General features: G+C 43.7%; 1 protein-coding gene across 1 annotated transcript in view; it reads left to right on the top strand.

Annotated features, from left to right (window-relative positions):
* IQGAP1 (IQ motif containing GTPase activating protein 1) overlaps positions 1 to 18,532 on the top strand; it is a 109,452-nt gene that overhangs the window by 87,827 nt on the left and 3,093 nt on the right. Inside the window, exons 26-37 of the mRNA XM_069560357.1 lie at positions 485 to 709; positions 2,903 to 3,043; positions 3,135 to 3,219; positions 4,575 to 4,807; positions 5,611 to 5,743; positions 6,819 to 6,921; positions 7,571 to 7,706; positions 8,097 to 8,184; positions 10,203 to 10,415; positions 11,150 to 11,316; positions 13,279 to 13,401; positions 16,848 to 16,956. Coding sequence (XP_069416458.1) covers positions 485 to 709; positions 2,903 to 3,043; positions 3,135 to 3,219; positions 4,575 to 4,807; positions 5,611 to 5,743; positions 6,819 to 6,921; positions 7,571 to 7,706; positions 8,097 to 8,184; positions 10,203 to 10,415; positions 11,150 to 11,316; positions 13,279 to 13,401; positions 16,848 to 16,956 — 1,756 coding nt within the window. The remainder of the gene's footprint in view (positions 1 to 484; positions 710 to 2,902; positions 3,044 to 3,134; positions 3,220 to 4,574; positions 4,808 to 5,610; positions 5,744 to 6,818; positions 6,922 to 7,570; positions 7,707 to 8,096; positions 8,185 to 10,202; positions 10,416 to 11,149; positions 11,317 to 13,278; positions 13,402 to 16,847; positions 16,957 to 18,532) is intronic.

Here is an 18,532-nt window from a genome sequence, read left to right as displayed (position 1 = left end):
CAAGAGTTAGACATGACTGAGCAATGAACAGTTTCACTTTCACTTTTTCATACTATGTATACTACACACCAACATAAACTAATCATATATACACAATATAAACTAATATGCTAATGATGAACTAGTATAAACACTAATATAAAGTGTTGCTGTTTCTGGGGAGATGACAGAGTAAGACATTTGCCAGTAATTTTAGAAACATTCTGTATTAAGATAGAATTTTAAAGAAACTGATCCAAATAGGAAACTTTCTCATCTTTAGCTAATAAGAGACCCGATCATGTCCCCATGATAAGAGTTTGCAGCAGCAGGCAGGTTCCGTATTCAGATGAGAGTTGGGAAAGTTTCTAGAGAAAGAGCATGTACCCAACCTCTTTCCAGCTACTTCTGTTTTTAAGGAGATGGGGGTCTTTAAGTAGGAAGGATCCGAAAGTTGGTAGATTCGTGATTAGTTTGAATTGAACTTGTTTCTTGTGTTTTACAGGTCGAAAGTAGATCAGATTCAAGAGATTGTGACAGGAAATCCAACAGTTATTAAGATGGTTGTGAGTTTCAACCGCGGCGCCCGGGGCCAGAACGCACTCAGACAGATCTTGGCTCCAGTGGTGAAGGAGATCATGGACGACAAGACCCTCAACATCAAAACTGACCCCGTGGATATTTACAAGTCCTGGGTTAACCAGATGGAGTCCCAGACAGGAGAGGCGAGGTATGATCATCACAGCCCCTTTTTCTTTCATGCTTTTAGTATTTTCTCTCTCTTTTTAGGCAGTTAATATTTCTTTGATTTGAAAGTTAGTAATTGTTCAAATAGTTTTTCCATAGGAACCTCTTCTTTAAGTAGTTGAGTTGGTAGTTTCTTCACTTATTTAGCAAATATTTATAGAGTACTTCCTAAGTGCCAGACAGTGGGTTAAATGCACATATACTGATACGATGCTGGGGACTTCCCTGGCGGTTCAGTGGTTAAGACTTCACTTTCTAAGTGGGGTGGGGTGCGGGTAATCTCTTGTTGGGGAGCTGAGATCTCACATGCCTCTTAGCCAGAACAAAACATAAAACAGAAGCAATATTGAAACAAATTCAATAAAGACTTTAAAAAAATGGTCTACATTAAACAAACCAAAAAAAAAAAAATACAATAACAGATGAGACATACAATAATGATTGAAACCAACACACTCCCTGCCCTCTGTTCATAGTTTGGAGAGATGAGACAGGTACATAGAAATGAAGTTGCAAGCTGAGAGTAGTTTTGTGAAGTTTTGTAGTCTTGTAGGGAGCTGTGATGAAGCATACAAGTGGGAGCTACCTTAGAGTGGTTGGACAGAGCCTCTCTGCGCGGGTGAGCGTCATGTGGTGGAGGCCGGAGGGTGCAGTGGGCCCTGCCGAGTGCAGAGTCTTCCTGTCCAAATGCTGGCAGGTGAAAAGAGCTCAGAGAGCCTAAGACTGGAAGGACACTGGCATCGCAGAAATGGGGCTAGGTGTGAAGAGACACCTGGATCTGAGTGAGATCTCTCTGTTCTGTGAGAGGGAACAGGAGATGCTGTGGGCGAATGATGAGCTGCCCTGGAACACTGCAAGTTAGGCCAACTAAATTACCATAATCCAGGAGACTTCTGTGCCCAGGCCATAGTTTACCACCTACATGAGTACATCCAGAGCAGGAATGTGTCACCAGAATATGGGAAATGCTGGGGAAATATAGCTCAGAGAGCCAAAATGTTTCTGATTTTATCTAGCTTGGGTGAGGGCTAAAGATGTGAGCAGTGTGGTCTGCAGTGGGTTTCTCATTTGGTGCAGAGTAGGGTTAGATCATACGTGAGGTTCTCGGGGGGTAATCTTCAAAATTCAGATCTCCTATCCCTTAAATGGCTCTCCCTGACTTCTGGGGAAGTCCAGACTTAGCAATACACACAGGGCCCTCCATGACCTGGCCTCTATTTATTTTAATGTTCTCATCTCTCCTCCTCTTACCTCCTTGTGTTTGATCTTCTTTCCTAGAAGACTTTTTTTCTCCCATATTTCTGAGTTCATATGTTCTTTCCTTATGGACGTCTTCTCGATTCCTCCAATCTGAGTAGAAGCCTCTTCTCTGTGGCATTGTAAGACTTCCGGTCAGCTTCTTATTGTTGCACGATGTGTTTACAGATATTACGTGTGTGTCTCTCCCACACGTATAAACCGTGAGGAACTCAGGGAGCTATCATGTCTCTTAACGCTTTGATCCCAAATGCCCATCACAGTGCCTGGCACATAGATCTAGGCTCTAAATTCACAGCTGAAAACCCGAGCCCCAGTTCCAGCCCCACCATTCACCAGCTCTGTGAGTGTAACAAAATTACCTGGTCTCTCTGGGTCATTCTGCTTGTGAAAGACACAGCCTCGCCTCAGGCTGCTGGTCTAGCATGTTGTTGTTCATTTGCTAAGTTGTGTTCATTTGCTAAGACTCTTTGCGACTCCATGGACTGCAGCACACCAGCCTTTCCTGTCCTCCACTGACTCCCTGAGTTTGCTCAAACTCATGTCCATTGAGTCGATGATGGTATCCAACTGTCTCATCCTCTGTTGCCCCCTTCTTCTTTTCCCCTCAATCTTCCCCAGCATCAGGGTTGGATCTGGGATCTCCTTGCTGGAGGTTGGATCTGGTTGGATCTCCTTGCTGTCCAAGGGAATCTCAAGAGTCTTCTCCAACACCACAGTTAGAAAGCATCAGTTTTTTGGCACTCGGCCTTCTCTGTGGTCCAGCTCTCACATCCATACATGACTACTAGAACCATAGTGTTGACTAGATGGACCTTTGTCCAGGAAAGGAAGATCTGTCACTGCTTCTACTTTTTCCCCTACTGTTTGCCATGGAGTGATGGTCTAACATACTTGGGGGTAATGTTTGCTTTCCCAGCAAACTGCCCTACGACGTGACCCCAGAGCAGGCCCTGTCTCACGAGGAAGTCAGGACTCGGCTAGACAATTCCATCCGGAACATGCGGGCTGTGACTGACAAGTTCCTGGCAGCCATCATCAGCTCCGTGGACAAAATCCCGTGAGTGTCGCCCGCTGTGGCCCCCGGTAGAGCCCAGCACTAGTGGCCTCCAGCTCCCGGTCCTTCTCACCAAGTTTTGTCTACCCCACAGCTATGGGATGCGCTTCATTGCCAAAGTGCTGAAGGACTCCTTACACGAGAAGTTCCCTGATGCTGGTGAGGATGAGCTGCTGAAGGTAAGACCGAAAGCTGGCACGTTCTTTCCCTTCCGATAGTAGCCCTGGGAGGGAAAGGTGCCCAGACCAAACCTGGCCTTAGACCTTCGTTTTGCTTGTTTCAGTCGCTTGGTTGTGACTGCCTCTTTGAGAACCCATGGACTGGCCTGCTGGTCTCTGTCCATGGGGTTCTCCAGGCAAGAATACTGGAGTGGGTTGTCATTTCCTTCTCCAGGACTAAGCCTGACCTTGAAAATGAAAAGTAAAGGTGAAAGTCTCTCAGTCATGTCCAACTCTTTGCAACCCCATGAACTATACAGTCCATGGAATTCTCCAAGCCAGAATACTAGAGTGGGTAGCTGTTCCCTTCCTTAGACCTTTAGTAATAAGGACCTTAGCATAGATTTTGTCAGTAGCTCACCATTAAGCGTGAGGTTTTGAAAGTGATGGTAAACAATAAATGATACCTCTCTTAGTTCCTGTATGGTTCCTATGTTGTTTGAATGGCACATGGCTATCAACCAAGTAGAGAAGATGGATTTTTCTGTCTTGAGATAGCATTTCTTTGAGTCCTGTCTTTTTGCTGAAGACTTGCTCCCCCTGCTGGTGGCCAGGTGAATGGTAGCAAGCACAGTTGTTTGCGCTAAGGCTGTTGCTGATAACTCTTTCTTACTCAGCTGTGCTCCCTCTTTTTTTTTTTTTTCCTTAATCTGAACGCTTTTTTCTTCTCTCCTAGCTCTCTGCTTTCCTACAGTGAGGCCTCGATTCTAGACTTTCTGTTCAGGTGAATTCATTTTCTTTTTTTCTGAATGAAACTCCAGGGGAAATGCTTTGACTGTCCTTGAATTCTTCTGTAGAAGAGATATGTGTTGAATGGCTTTGATTTCAGAGGCATTGACTTGTCTGCCTTTGACGTCTGCAGCATGAGGATGGTGGGGGTTGGACAGATGACGCTAGGTCAAGTTCAAGGGTTTGTTTTAGCTTCTTAGAATGAGTGCCCACCTCCATGGTAATGAAAAGTACATGTGGCTGACGCGGCTTTGTTTGCTGCTGTGATATGTGGACAAAGAATGCCCTAAAGTGCTCAATAACAGACTTTATGTCTACCATTTTTACCTTCTGAATCTGTTCTTTCATTAGTAGTGATTCTCAATTCTGTTCTCATTTTCTTTTTTTTTCTGCATCCAGTCGAGGGAAGTTTGGTCATTTTAGTTTCAGGCCTTGAGAAAAGGTGTGTGTGTGTGCGTGTGTGTGTGTATAGAGTGGTTTTTTTTTTTCCTCACAGGGCCACATTTTCTGGTTTTGTTAGCAAAGTCATTTGTGGCTTTCTTGTTGAAGTGGCTTTTAACACCCATTTCTTTTTCCTCTGTTCCCAGATTATTGGCAACTTACTTTACTACCGATACATGAATCCAGCCATTGTTGCCCCCGATGCCTTTGACATCATTGACCTGTCGGCAGGAGGCCAGCTCACTACAGACCAACGCCGCAATCTTGGGTCCATTGCCAAGATGCTCCAGCACGCAGCTTCCAATAAGATGTTCCTGGGAGATAACGCTCACTTGAGCATCATTAATGAATACCTCTCCCAGTCCTACCAGAAATTTAGGTAAGGGGAAAGGGATGAGGTACATAGAAGACAGTGGGTGTGCTTCTAACTTTTAAGGGTAAAGACGAGATGAAATACCACACCCAGAATTCCCTGGACCACAGTATCGTAGGATACGTGCCTGATGTGCTCAGAGCTCCAGATGATGATGAGAAGCATGTGTGAGCTGTTAAAATGTGTTTTGGACTTCCCTGGTGGTCCAGTGATTGAGAATCCGCCTGCCAGTGCAGGGGACAGAGGTTGGATCCCTGGTCCGGAAAGATTTCACATGCTGTGGAGCAACTAAGCCCCTGTCCCGCAGGGAGAGGAAGCCCGTGAGCAGCAGCAAAGACCCAACAGAGGCAAAATAGAAATGAAAAATAATACTTAGAAATATATTTTAAAAGTAAAATGTGTTCCTATGAGATAGACAGTGCTTACCATAAACATAACGTCTACATCAGGCACATGTTACTTTGCAATCAGAGAAGAATTGGAGAGCAGTTTTAGTATTTGTAAGTTAATCATTCAGTCGTGAGTTCAGGGCGTTGTCTTCGAGAGTTGGGTCCGACAACTGGTGTTTGAGAACCGTCTTAAATTATGGTTGAGCGGTTCTTATGGGCAGAACTAAAATAAAGTGGAAAGAGCGCCAGCGTCCCAGGGCTGTCAAGCACAGCGGACAGGCCGCGGTTTCTCTCAAGTCAACCGTCTCACCTGGCTTCTGTTTGAACTCACCATTCCAAGGGTTTGTGGGGTGTCCTTCCTTCATCAGCTTCTTAAACGCCTGGCACTTGTTGGGGCCCGGCTCCTGTGTTTATTTTCAGACGGTTTTTCCAAACTGCTTGTGATGTCCCAGAGCTTCAGGATAAATTTAATGTGGACGAGTACTCCGATTTAGTGACCCTCACCAAGCCAGTGATCTACATCTCCATCGGCGAGATCATCAACACCCACACGGTGAGTGTTCCTCAATGACGTGATTCCATTGCCCTGTCTTAGCTGCCTTCTCTGGCCGCTGCCCACTGTCTCTGGATGCTAGATACCTCCCCATCCTTTGATCTTACTGACATCACATCTGCCTTGTTTCTTATCTTCCTTTGCTTATTTTTCTTAACTTTCTTGAAGTGATCCCCAGGCCACCTGTGTCAATATCATCTGGGCCGGCTATTAAGAACAAAATTTCCAAGAACCCCACCTCAGGCCAGCTGAATCAGAAGCCCCGTGGGTGGGCTTCAGAATTTCTGTTGTGACCTCTGATATAATGACTGGATAAAATACTGTTTTTACAGCTCATTCCTTTTCCCCTTTGGGGGCATATAGAACAAGAAATGAGGAAGTAAAATGAAATTTCAGTGATTGTCATTTTTGAGGATATCACCATGCAGGATTTGGCGAATGGCCCTGAATTATTAATAATGTTGATCTGATGCACTCTTCTCTAAATTAAAAGATACTATATACCAGAAGCTTTTAGCAAAAGCATGAGTGTGAGTCATTTGAACTGGTTGTAGAGTACGTTGATAACTTGGGTATTGAAGTCTGTGAGCTTCCTTGTTCTTTCTTCTGTACTGAAGTCGCTCAGTCATGTCTGACTCTGCGACCCCGTGGACTGTAGCCTACCAGGCTCCTTTGTCCATGGGATTTTCCAAGCAAGAGTCCTGGAGTGGGTTGCCATTTCCTTCTCCAGAGGATCTTCCCAACCCAGGAATCAAACCTGGGTCTCCTGCATTGCAGGCAGACACTTGACCGTCTGAGCCGCCAGGGAAGCTAGTTTTCTTCTGCAGGGTACATTTAAATCCTTTCTGTCTGGTACTGGGAGAATACCAGCATTTCTTCTTCATGCATCGCGGGCCAGCATGCTGCTCTGTGTGTCATGTTGCTTATTTGGGTCAGTCTGTTGAGGATTAACTTGTCAGTTCTTAAAAACACAGTTTTGTTGTCTATCTTTTGTGCTGTTAGATGTTGTGGGTGGGGCTGGGGGATGGTGGGTTGAGTGTGTGAATGGAATTGACCCCTGGATGTGTGGATGCAGCTCCTGTTAGACCACCAGGATGCCATTGCCCCAGAGCACAACGATCCGATCCACGAGCTGCTGGACGACCTCGGCGAGGTGCCCACCATCGAGTCCCTGATAGGTAAGGTTCCAACTTAACTGCCTGGAAGCTGGAGATGGGGAGCATGGTAGGAGTGCTGTGATTGTCTCCTCATCTGTCTCCACGCTGTTCACGCTCCAAATACACATCAGGGAAGAAATGAGGTGCCATCCCCATCTGTTTGGAACTGAAGTCCAGTGGATAATGGACTCAAATAATGCATATTATAAACGCTCAGATATAACACATATCTGAGGATGAGATGGTTGGGTGGCATCACCAATTCATTGGGACATGGACTTGGACAAACTCTGGGGGATGGTGAAGGACAGGGAGGCCTAGCCTGCTGCAGTCCATGGAGTCACGAGTCAGACGCAACCTAGCGACTGAACAGCAAGAGCAGTACAGATAATCGTATGACTAGAAAGGACTGAGCAGGGTATTTTGAGAGAGAAATATTACAGTGTTGATTTGTCAAACATTTATTATTTTATTAGGGGTCCTTTGTCTTAATCATTTGGCATAAATTTTTTTTTTCTCACTGAAGGGTATCCTTGCCACAAGGTACATATTGGCTGATTCAGCTATCTTCTTAAACTTGAATTCTCTTTTATTTGAATTATCATCTACTGTCCAATGTCTCTTCTCTGTATTATACTGATTTTTTTTCCCTACCCTTCCAAAACTTTAGGAGAAGGTGCTGGCAATTTAAATGACCCAAATAAGGAGGCACTGGCTAAGACGGAAGTGTCTCTCACACTGACCAATAAGTTCGATGTGCCTGGAGACGAGAATGCAGAGATGGATGCTCGGACCATCTTACTGAAGTGAGGATTGAAAGGAGGAGGAGTGGAGTGACTAACCCAGTGATCACGCCTGTCCCTTGGTCTTGCTGAACGAGTCCACTTGTTCATACCTAAAATGACCTTGGCCATTTAAGCCCAATACAGTTCTGTCATCTCCCATAGTATAGTTGGCACAGAACTCACCTGCCTTATTTGCTAATGAGATGCTGAAACGAATTTGCATCTCTGAGATCCTGACCTTAGTGCCCACTCTGTCATAGCTGCATGAGTGATCCTGCGGCTTCAGGTACCTGTGTTAGGGCTGCCCAGTGGGACTCTGGGAGGCGGTGTTTGTTCTGCTCCTGCCGAGGTCCCTTCGAGAGGAAGCGGGACAGGTGCTAATGTGTGGATGCCTCCTGAATCTCCTTTCAGCACAAAACGCTTAATTGTGGATGTCATCCGGTTCCAGCCGGGAGAGACCTTGACTGAAATCCTAGAGACACCAGCCACCAGTGAACAGGTAAAGTTTGGGGGGTTAGTGTGTACCATAATTAGATGGACAGGTGCTCCTGTGGTGGGCATGTGACAGGGCTGACACAGATGGTGAGAGGCGGTCACTGGGAGGTGGGCCTGGATGTGGCTGGCAGATGGTAGCGTTCAGGGCTTCCGGAGAAAGCTGGTGGTCCCTAAATCCAGAGGTAGATGTTTCTAGGGCACAGAGCTCACTGGCACTTGCATACCGTCTGTCTGTACGCTTTAATTTAACCTGAGACAGAATCAGTGAGTCTGCCCAGCAATTTATTGAATATTGTATTTCTAAATTTTTTAAAATTTCATTATTTTTTGGCTGTGCTGGGTCTTTGTTGCTGTATGAGGGCTTTCTCTGTGTGCGGTGAGCATGGGCTTCACATCGCAGTGGCTTCTCTTGCTGCAGAGCACAGGCGGTAGGGCCTGAGGGCTTCAGTAGTTCTGGAGCATGGGCTTAGCTGTCCTGAGGCGTGTGGGGTCTTCCCAGACCAGGGATCGAACTCATGTCTGCTGCATTGGCAGGTGGATTCTTCACCGCTGGACCGCCAGGGAAGTCCTGTAGTTAGAATTCTGTTAAATGCCTTGGTAGGTAGGAGAGAAGAGTAGAATATGGCTCCTGAGTTGTGTGAACTCATGATACGGTTTGATATATGTGACATATAAACTGAAACAATTAGAAAACCACTGAAAATTCACCGTGGTCTTGACTCTAAAAATAATAAAAATTAAGAAAGGGGCCAGTGAGGAGCAAAGCATCAGGAAGGTATGGGGCTTGAACCAAGGTTCCTTATTTCACAGATGACAAAACTGAGACCCCCTTGAGGTTAAATAACTTGCCCACGATCATTCACTTACAGTGGCAGAACCAAACTTGGGTCTGGTTCAGTCTGACTCCAGTTCATGCTCTTTATATCACATGATAAGCAGTAGTTATGATATTAGAAGAAAAAGGAATATTGGGAAAGGAATTGCTCCAGGTTGGGAAAAATTACAACCTTTCTGAGTATAAACATCCATAGTATAAACAATTCAAAATAGGGTCCCAGAACCTTAGCCACATGCTAGGATCTATCAGCATTAGAGGTGATCATTGATGGTTTGAGAGAGAACAGTCATCAGGAAAGGACCATGGGTCCTTTGGCAGCACCAGCCCTTGCTAGGACAAGGAAGATGTGCAGAGAAGATGAACAAGGCAACAGCTAAGAGAAGGCACTGGATTTGGGGTGAGAGGAATGGTGATGAGAACTGGTGATGATAGCCAGACTTTGAGGAAAGTGCTGAAAGAAGGGGAAGGCTCGTTTGTTGGGTGGGAACACAACAGACAGACATTGGTTGGTGACTAGAGAGATACCAGATACAAGAAGGGTCTCTTCACTGGCGTTTGCAGCACGTTTGAAAGCAGAGGGCAGGCTTGCAGGTGATCCAGCTGTGACGAGGTCGGGGGAAGAAAACATCCACCGGCCACTGGCATTGCATTGGTGTGATTGTAACGTTCATCACGCCAGGTTTCAAGCAAAAGTAAATGGTTTCCATATCCCACATGTGATAGGGAAAAAGTGAGGGATTTTGTATGCAGTAGAGTTCAAGCTCCTGATTAAACCTCGGAGTCCAGGAAAGAAGCCAGCATCTTGGGACTTCCCTGACAGCCCAGTCGTTAAGATTTTGCCTTCCAATACAGAGGATGCAGGTTCAGTCCCTGGTCAGGGAGCTAATATCCCGCACGCCTCACAGCCAGAAACCGGAACGATATTGTGACAGGTTCAATAAAGATTTTTTAAATGGTCAACATTAAAAAAAAAAAAAGATGCCAAGATCTAGCTTCATAGATGTTTCTCTTCTAGATGAAAGGAGAGCGGCCTCTGCTTTATGCAGTTTGTCGTGTGTTGGGCTGGGGGGCAGGGGGGATATAAATATGTTATCCTCTGTTTCTAGAATATAACGTGTGAGCTGGGTAGGCTCCGGCGTGGGTTAGGGTGGAGGCCTCCCACGAAATCCTCTTTCTTGCTGTAGGAAGCAGAGCATCAGAGGGCCATGCAGAGACGCGCCATCCGTGACGCCAAAACCCCGGACAAGATGAAGAAGTCCAAAACCATCAAGGAGGACAGCAACCTCAGTCTTCAAGAGAAGAAGGAGAAGATCCAGTCAGGCTTGAAGAAGCTCACAGAGCTTGGCACCGTAGACCCAAAGAACAGATACCAGGAACTGATCAATGACATCGCCAGGGTACGGCATTTAGGGGACAGCAGTGGCCTGGCCGTGCTGAAAGCTGTCTCAGAGGCTTGTGGGGGCATGGTAGCTGTTCCAGTGACAACATACCTTTAGTTCACGGGCCGATTCAGGTCCTCTCCTCCCGGGAATCGCTTCTGACCCTTCCAGCATGAGGTCCTAGCCCGCCCTCCCATGGCTTATTCCCTGGCCTAAATTAGTAGGAAGAACATCCTGATTAGAATTTCCTGTGTCTCAGTTTGTCTTTTGACCTTAAAGAATCCCTCTGGCTCTTTTCAGCGATAACTGTGCAATAGAAATTCGCTTCAGATCGATTATCACATCCTAGGTTTGTGTGAGTCTCCTCAAGTAAGAGGCTCTGGTGCAGGCCGAGGAATTTATGCGTCCTCTGCCGTTGCACTAAGGGCACACCACACACACCTTGGCACTTGTTATAGTAAAATGATTTTTTTCCTCCCTCTCCTGACAACATATTTAAGATGTATAAACAAGCTTTGCAAGTTGATTCTGAGACTGTGAAAGGAATCCATTTCCCCTGCCTCTAGAAAATAGAAATGGGGGGAAAAATGGATGAGGTCTGAATTTCCTTGTTCATTCTTGAGCATAAAACTGCTGCCTATGACGAACATGTGGTGAAGCAAGGCCGAGTTAAACCCTGCCAGATTCTAGTGTTAATGGTTCGAGAAGCACATGACATCGTTATTTTTGTGATTTTAATAATTATGTCTCAGGATATTCGGAATCAGCGGAGATACCGACAGAGGAGGAAGGCTGAGCTGGTGAAGCTGCAGCAGACGTACGCTGCCCTGAACTCCAAGGCCACCTTTTATGGAGAGCAGGTGGACTACTATAAAAGCTACATCAAGACCTGCCTGGATAACTTAGCCAGCAAGGGCAAGTGAGTATTTTTATAAAGAATCAATGTCAGGGGAAGAAGCAGAGGCAACTGAAGTGAGTGACATTGGAGCTTTTTACTGACAACACACTGGATCTGTTTATTGCATTAGTCCTTTGTTTGGCTTCTAATTGTTTGTAATTTCCTAGTTCCATTTGTTACGTGTGCGTGCTTGCTAAGTCACTTCAGTTGTGTCCAACTTTTGTGACCCCATGGACTGTAGCCTGCCAGGTTCCTCTTTCCATGGGATTTCCCAGGCAAGAATACCGTAATGGGTTGCCATTTCCTTCACCAGGGGATTTTCCCGAACCAGGGATCGAACCCAAGTCTCTTACGTCTCCTGCATGGCAGGCAGGTTCTTTACCGCCGAGCCACCAGGGAAGCCCTCCTTTTGTTATGGTATGGTGTAAATAAATAATGTGTGGAGGGTTTCAGGGATGCTTATTTCTAAACATCCTGTGTTCCAAAGTATCTTCTCGGCCCTAGAAATTAAAGAACCTTGTAAAGGGGTCATTTAGTGGCCCCCAAACCAGGATGTGCCTCAAAACTCAATTAAGAAACAATATAAACAGTTAAATTCCTGTATTTCCTGAGCACAGGCTCCCAGACCATGATTTTTTCCCAGCTTCCAAGGAAGAACTGATGCAGCCTCCTTGGTGCTGGCTACAAACCATCAGTCTGCCCATTTTTCAAGGAGGGAAATTGAAAATCCAGAGAGTTGAAGTGATTAAGCACAGGTTCTGCTTACTAGAAGGCTGTTTATTATTTACTCCCAACTTTTCATTTTGGGACTTTTCAAACCACAGAAAAGTAAGCACCCATATACCTTTCAGCTATCAACAGATTGACTGTGTTTAGCCCATCAGCTTCCCCTCTCCCTAGCCTGCTTACTCTTCCCATCTGTGCCTTTTCTCTCCCTCCCTGAAGACTTCCCAAAGTAAGGCAGGGCTGACAGTGAAGGGGTAAAAATCAGATTCACGTAACCGAGCCCGTGGAGTTGGCGCCTCTGTCCTTCTGAAATGTCCCCATCATTCTCTGAGCAACCCTTGACTTTGTGACGTAAGATGTTTCTGGTTCAGTTTGTATTCTCCCCTCCCCTGGCTTGGAATCAGCTATTTTTCCAAACATCCTTTGTTCCTTTTAATGAAGAATGGTATTTAGAAACCGAAATCTAGGGACTAGATATGCTCATTGCCAGAGCCATTATTGTTTCAGGCCTTCTAAGCAGACAGAGCTAGGTTCTCATTTCCTTTTTAATGGCTGCATGGTATTCCATTATAGAGATAAATTAACCACTGAGTCAGTTCTCCATTGATAGACATTGACATTGTTTCCAGTTACTTATTATAAAAAATTCTGTAACAAATAGCCTCTTGTACATATGTCATTTTGAAAATGTAGGCATATTTTTTAAGATAAATTTCTAGAAATGTAATTTCCAGCTTCAAAATTTTATGCAGTTGTGATTTTGATAGATACTTCAGTTGCCAGCTGTAGGGATTATTACCTTTTATACAACTACCAGCTTTTCTGCCCCATTTCTTGAGAGCCCTCACTTGAGAGTCCCAGATCCTGTTCTTATTCATCTCAGTTCCTCCCTAGCTTACTTTTCTTACGGCTTCTTGCCTTGACTATCCCAGTGGCCTGCTAACATCTGTTTCTTTTTCCTTGTTCCCATTCCTCTGTGTTGCTATGCTGACTTAAACTCTTCTAAAAATGACACATTCTAAGGTATTTTTTTTTTCCTCTTCACAGCCAAGGGGGCTAAGAGTGACTCCTGTGGGATTCCCTTCAGTATAGTTCCCTGAAGCAGAGCTCCTAGCCTTCGTTTGCCATTTTAGAATTGGTTTGTTGCTTATGCTTGGGTATGGGAAGTTTGTTTTCCAACCTCATATCCTTGAGTGACCAACAGAGATTCACAGTAGATAGTAACTTATAGAAAGTAACACAATGTGGTCTTTACAGGGTCTCCAAGAAGCCTAGGGAAATGAAAGGGAAGAAAAGCAAAAAGATCTCTCTAAAATACACGGCAGCTAGACTACATGAAAAAGGAGTTCTTTTGGAAATTGAGGACCTGCAAGTGAATCAGTGAGTGTTTACTTTTTAACTTTATTTTATATATTGATTATTTTTGTTTCTGCGTTTGTCATAGCTTTATCTTATTGACTTTCTCTTATCTGGATAATCATTATTATATTTTATGTGTGTTTGTGATTGACTAATTAATCAGTTATATGCAGAATTTGGCCTAATACCCAGAGTTAATTTGTCTTTCATAGAATGGAATGTATTTGTATCTTTTCCCTAATAGGCCTCTATTCACATAAAGATTATTCACTCACTTTCCTACTTTTTTTTTTTAACATAAATTAGAATGATACTGTTTATAGTCATGTATCCAGCTTTCTTCCTCGTTACATGTTGTGAGCATTTTTCGCATAGTTTGAATGACCACATAATTTTTAATACTGTAGTTTTAATTTAACCATTTACCTATTGTAGAATATTTTAAGTTGATTTTGCTTTTTACAATATTACACATATAATAACACCTTTATAATGTAATCTTTGATTCTACCTCTGATTATTTATTTTATGATAGATGCCTAAAAATGCAATTTCTGGTCAGTGTATAATTTTTTTTATTGTGAAAAACACAAAACATAGAATTTACCATCTTAACTATTTTTTTCTAAGTAGTTAGGCTTTTGGCCACACTGTGAGGCATGTGCGATCTTAGTTCCCCACCCAGGAATCAAATTCATGCTCTGTGCATTGGAAGTTGGAGTCTTAACCACTGGACCGCCAGGAAAGTCCTTTTTAACTACTTTTAGGTGTATAGTTCAGTAGTGCTAAGTACATTCACATTGTTGTGCAGCCCATCTCCAGAACCTTTTCATCTTAGAAAACTGAAACCACCCATTAAATTACGACTCCCATTTCCCCCAGCCCCGGAAAACCAGCATTCTCCTCTCTGATTCTGAGTCTGACTCCTAGTTGCCTCATACAAGGGGAGTAATATACTTGTTTTTTGTGTCTGACTTTCTTCAGTTAGCATGATGTCCTCAGGGTTCATGCAGGTTGTAACCTGTGACAGGTTTTCTTCCTTTTTAAGCCTGAGTCGCTTTTCACTGTATATGTGAACCACATTTTGCCATCCATTTGTCCCTTGATGGACATATGGGTTGCTTCCATCTTTTTGTTGTTGTGAATAATGTTACACTGAACATGGAAGTACAAATATCTCTTGAGACCCTGCTTTCAATTCTTTTTGATGTATACCTAGAAGTGAAATTACTGGATCATATATGATAAAGTCTATTTTTAATATTTTTAGGAACTGCCATACGATTTTCCATAGCAGTTGAAAAAAAATTTTTAACTCATATGTATTAATATTACAAAATATTTTCAAACAGCGTCCAAAATGTGTATGAAAGTACTTCAGTTCAGTTCACTTCAGTCGCTCAGTAGTGTCCGATTCTTTGCGACCCCATGAATTGCAGCACGCCAGGCCTCCCTGTCCATCACCAACTCCCAGAGTTCACTCAGACTCACGTCCATCGACTTGGTGATGCCATCCAGCCCACTCAGCCTTCTTCACAGTCCAACTCTCACATCCATACATGACCACAGGAAAAACCATAGCCTTGACTAGACGGACCTTAGTCGGCAAAGTAATGTCTCTGCTTTTGAATATACTATCTAGGTTGGTCATAACTTTCCTTCCAAGGAGTAAGCGTCTTTTAATTTCATGGCTGCAGTCACCATCTGCAGTGATTTTGGAGCCCCCCAAGATAAACTCTGACACTGTTTCTACTGTTTCCCCATCTATTTCCCATGAATTGATGGGACCAGATGCCAAGATCTTCGTTTTCTGAATGTTGAGCTTTAAGCCAACTTTTTCACTCTCCTCTTTTACTTTCATCAAGAGGCTTTGTAGCTCCTCTTCACTTTCTGCCATAAGGGTGATGTCATCTGCATATGTGAGGTTATTGATATTTCTCCTGGCAATCTTGATTCCAGCTTGTGCTTCTTCCAGTCCAGCGTTTCTCATGATGTACTCTGCATAGAAGTTAAATAAGCAGGGTGACAATATACAGCCTTGACGTACTCCTTTTCCTATTTGGAACCAGTCTGTTGTTCCATGTCCAGTTCTAACTGTTGCTTCCTGACCTGCATACAGGTTTCTCAAGAGGCAGGTCAGGTAGTCTGGTATTCCCATCTCTTTCAGAATTTTCCACAGTTTATTGTGATCCACACAGTCAAAGGCTTTGGCATAGTCAATAAAGCAGAAATAGATGTTTTTCTAGCACTCTCTTACCTCAGTAATTCTTTACCATCATTGAATAGCAAAGCAATTTTTGATATTTTTGACTTAATAGATAAAAAAGATAACACTTAAATTTTGCATTTTTTAGAATTCTAGTTGAGGTTTTTGGGGTGTGTGTGTGTATTTAAACATGGCTTATTATCTATGTTTTCTCTAATTATTTTTTCAACTGAGCACCTTGGTGTTTTGGGTTTATTTGTTTTTTAGATTAGCACTGTATGCATTTTTCAGACCTGTTTCATAATTTGTTATTTATTCCCTTCTTTTTTGTCATTATTTCCTGTTATTGTTCAGATGCCTATCATTATTTAATAATTTGCTACCACAGATTAGAAACCAGATGACAAACCAAACCAGTTAAAATAAAATTACTTATTACGTAAAATAATATCTTTATAAAACCCATGAGAGTCTCCTGTTGAGTAAAATGCGTGTGTTTTAGTCTGTGGACTCTGTAACCTCTCATCTAGCTTCTTAGTGACCTCTTTTGCATCCTCCATGATTCTCAGCTCTGTTTATAATAGAGCAGTTTGCTCCATAGTTGAGTTTTGGAAATCTGGGGTGACACACTTTGATCACCTGGAGAACAGCTTGCTCCCAACGTCTGGTGCCATAAAGCTCCTGAGCATGTAACATGTTGAGAGTGAGTGGCGCCTTAAGTATTCTCAGTAATAGCAGTCTGTCTTTGGTAATACTCGGTCCATTAATATCTGTAGCACCTACTCCTTCCAGAACACCCGCTGTCTTGGTTCTTTTGGTTCTGACCCCGGCTTTGTTTATGTACCATTTCCAGTCCTCAGACATGCTTGTTTTCAGACATCTGTCTTTTCCTCCTTCTCCTGGCCCCATTTCCTCTTGATTCTCCTTTCACTATCATGTTTCAGGAGTGGCCACATGGAAGGCCAGGATGACTCCTGACGTCATCCCTTCAGAGGTCACTGTGTCCTTCCTCAGTGGCGCCTCTCTCAGTAGGAAGCACGTTCTCCCAGGAGAGGTTGCCACTCTTCTCTCCAGATCCCAAAGCAGATGGTAATTACAGCATCAATATCACACACATCCCCCCCTGTGAAAGCACTTTGCACCTTTATTTTGTCCCCCTTTTCACTGCTGAACACTGAGCTCATCTCCTTTCCAGACTTCACAGAATATTTTTATATGAGAACACAAAAATCAAACCCTCATGATGTTGTGTTTCAAACAGGTTTAAAAATGTCATCTTTGAAATCAGTCCAACAGAAGAAGTTGGAGACTTCGAAGTGAAGGCCAAGTTCATGGGAGTTCAGATGGAGACGTTTATGTTACATTATCAGGTGGGTCTGCACCAGGTGAAACTGACAGCTCTTCGTGTGAGATAGTCGTGTTCTTGTCAGGGTAGGAACGGGCAGAAAAGCAGACCCACGTGAGGAGAGCTGCCCGCACATGGCAGTGAGCTGAGGGCTTCTGTGTGTCTGACTTGGTCTGTTTGGGCTAGTGAGCTTTTGCAGACGTATACATCTTCAGAGAGCATACCTGAAGCTTCCACTTAGGATTGCCGCTAAATTAACCGACACCTTGGATTTGAACAAAATGCTTAGGTACAGATCTCGACAGTACAAAATCATGAACTTTTTCAGTAGCTTGAAATCTTTTTCCCCCCTCTCATTTTGATTTGATATAGGGGGTTTAAAGGTATACTTCTGACAAGATGTGTGTAAATTGCATCTTTGTAAACTAAATCTCACTTTATTTATATTTTGGGAACTTTTTTTTTTTTTGGAGAGAAAGCAACTTTTTTACTGAATCTAAGTTAATAAATAGGGATCACAGAACAAATAGCAGACAAACAGCGTGAGTTACATCAGAATGAAAAAAATAAATGATGGGCCTGGGTTTCCAGTCTGAAGCTGTTATGCAATATGGCTCTTTTTTGGCCACACCACACTGCTTTGGGATCTTAGTTCCCCCACCAGGAATTGAACCCAGGCCCTGAGCAATAAAAGCACCAAGTCCTAACTACTGGACCACCAGGGAATTCCCCTCTGAATCCCTTTCTAAATTTAAGAATTCTGCAGTGAATTATTTTGTAACATAACTGTCCCTAATTTTTATTTTAAAACATCTCTCTCTCTCTTTTTTTTTTGCATTAAAAAATGTAAGGGTGGTGAGAGGACTCCTAGGTAATGTCCAGCTTCCATTAGTTCTGTGAGCACAGTGCTCCGTGGTTGGTACCCAGCTTATGTTCCTCAGATGGCTGCACCCTGTCAGGCTGGGCAGGGGCCTTTCCCTGAAAGGAAATTCGGGCTCTTGCACATGTTGCTCCCCCTTCGTTGGGAGTTTTCCCCCGCTTTTTTCCTCTGTCATTTATTGAGGACTTTCATGTCATTACCACAGCTAAAACTTGCCCCACCAGCCACACCACAGTCAGTTTCTCCTTCACCTCCATAGCCTATAGAGCCAGCCCCTGTTCACTACAGGCATCAACTTACTTTCCTCTCGACTTCCAAACTGCAGACTCCTTAAGGACAGGTAGTATTTCTCTGTCTCCTTCTCAATGACCAGTAGACCCTCAAAACACATTAACTGTACAGATGTGAAATGATTTTATGATGCACCTAGCTAACTCAAGTCCTTACGCGAAAAAGAGCCTCTTATTCCCTCAGTTTCACCAAATTTGTGTTGGCTGCCCATTCTGCCTCAGCGTATCACTCCATGCACAGAGTCATTAGCTATGGAATGACCGCCAGGTGCAAGGTGTTGCAGTTCAGATAACACACCAGGGTCCTTGTCCAACTGGAGCCCCTGAGATTTTTCCAAAAGATGAATTGGTTGAACTTTTGGGGTCCCTTCCAGCCCCTCTCTTTTTTAAAGATTTTTTTTGCAGTCTTTGTTGAATTTGTTACAGTGTTG

Source organism: Ovis canadensis, chromosome 18, assembly GCF_042477335.2.
Source record: "Ovis canadensis isolate MfBH-ARS-UI-01 breed Bighorn chromosome 18, ARS-UI_OviCan_v2, whole genome shotgun sequence".
Classification (NCBI taxonomy): domain Eukaryota; kingdom Metazoa; phylum Chordata; class Mammalia; order Artiodactyla; family Bovidae; genus Ovis; species Ovis canadensis.
This window is presented reverse-complemented; position numbering and strand designations above follow the sequence as displayed.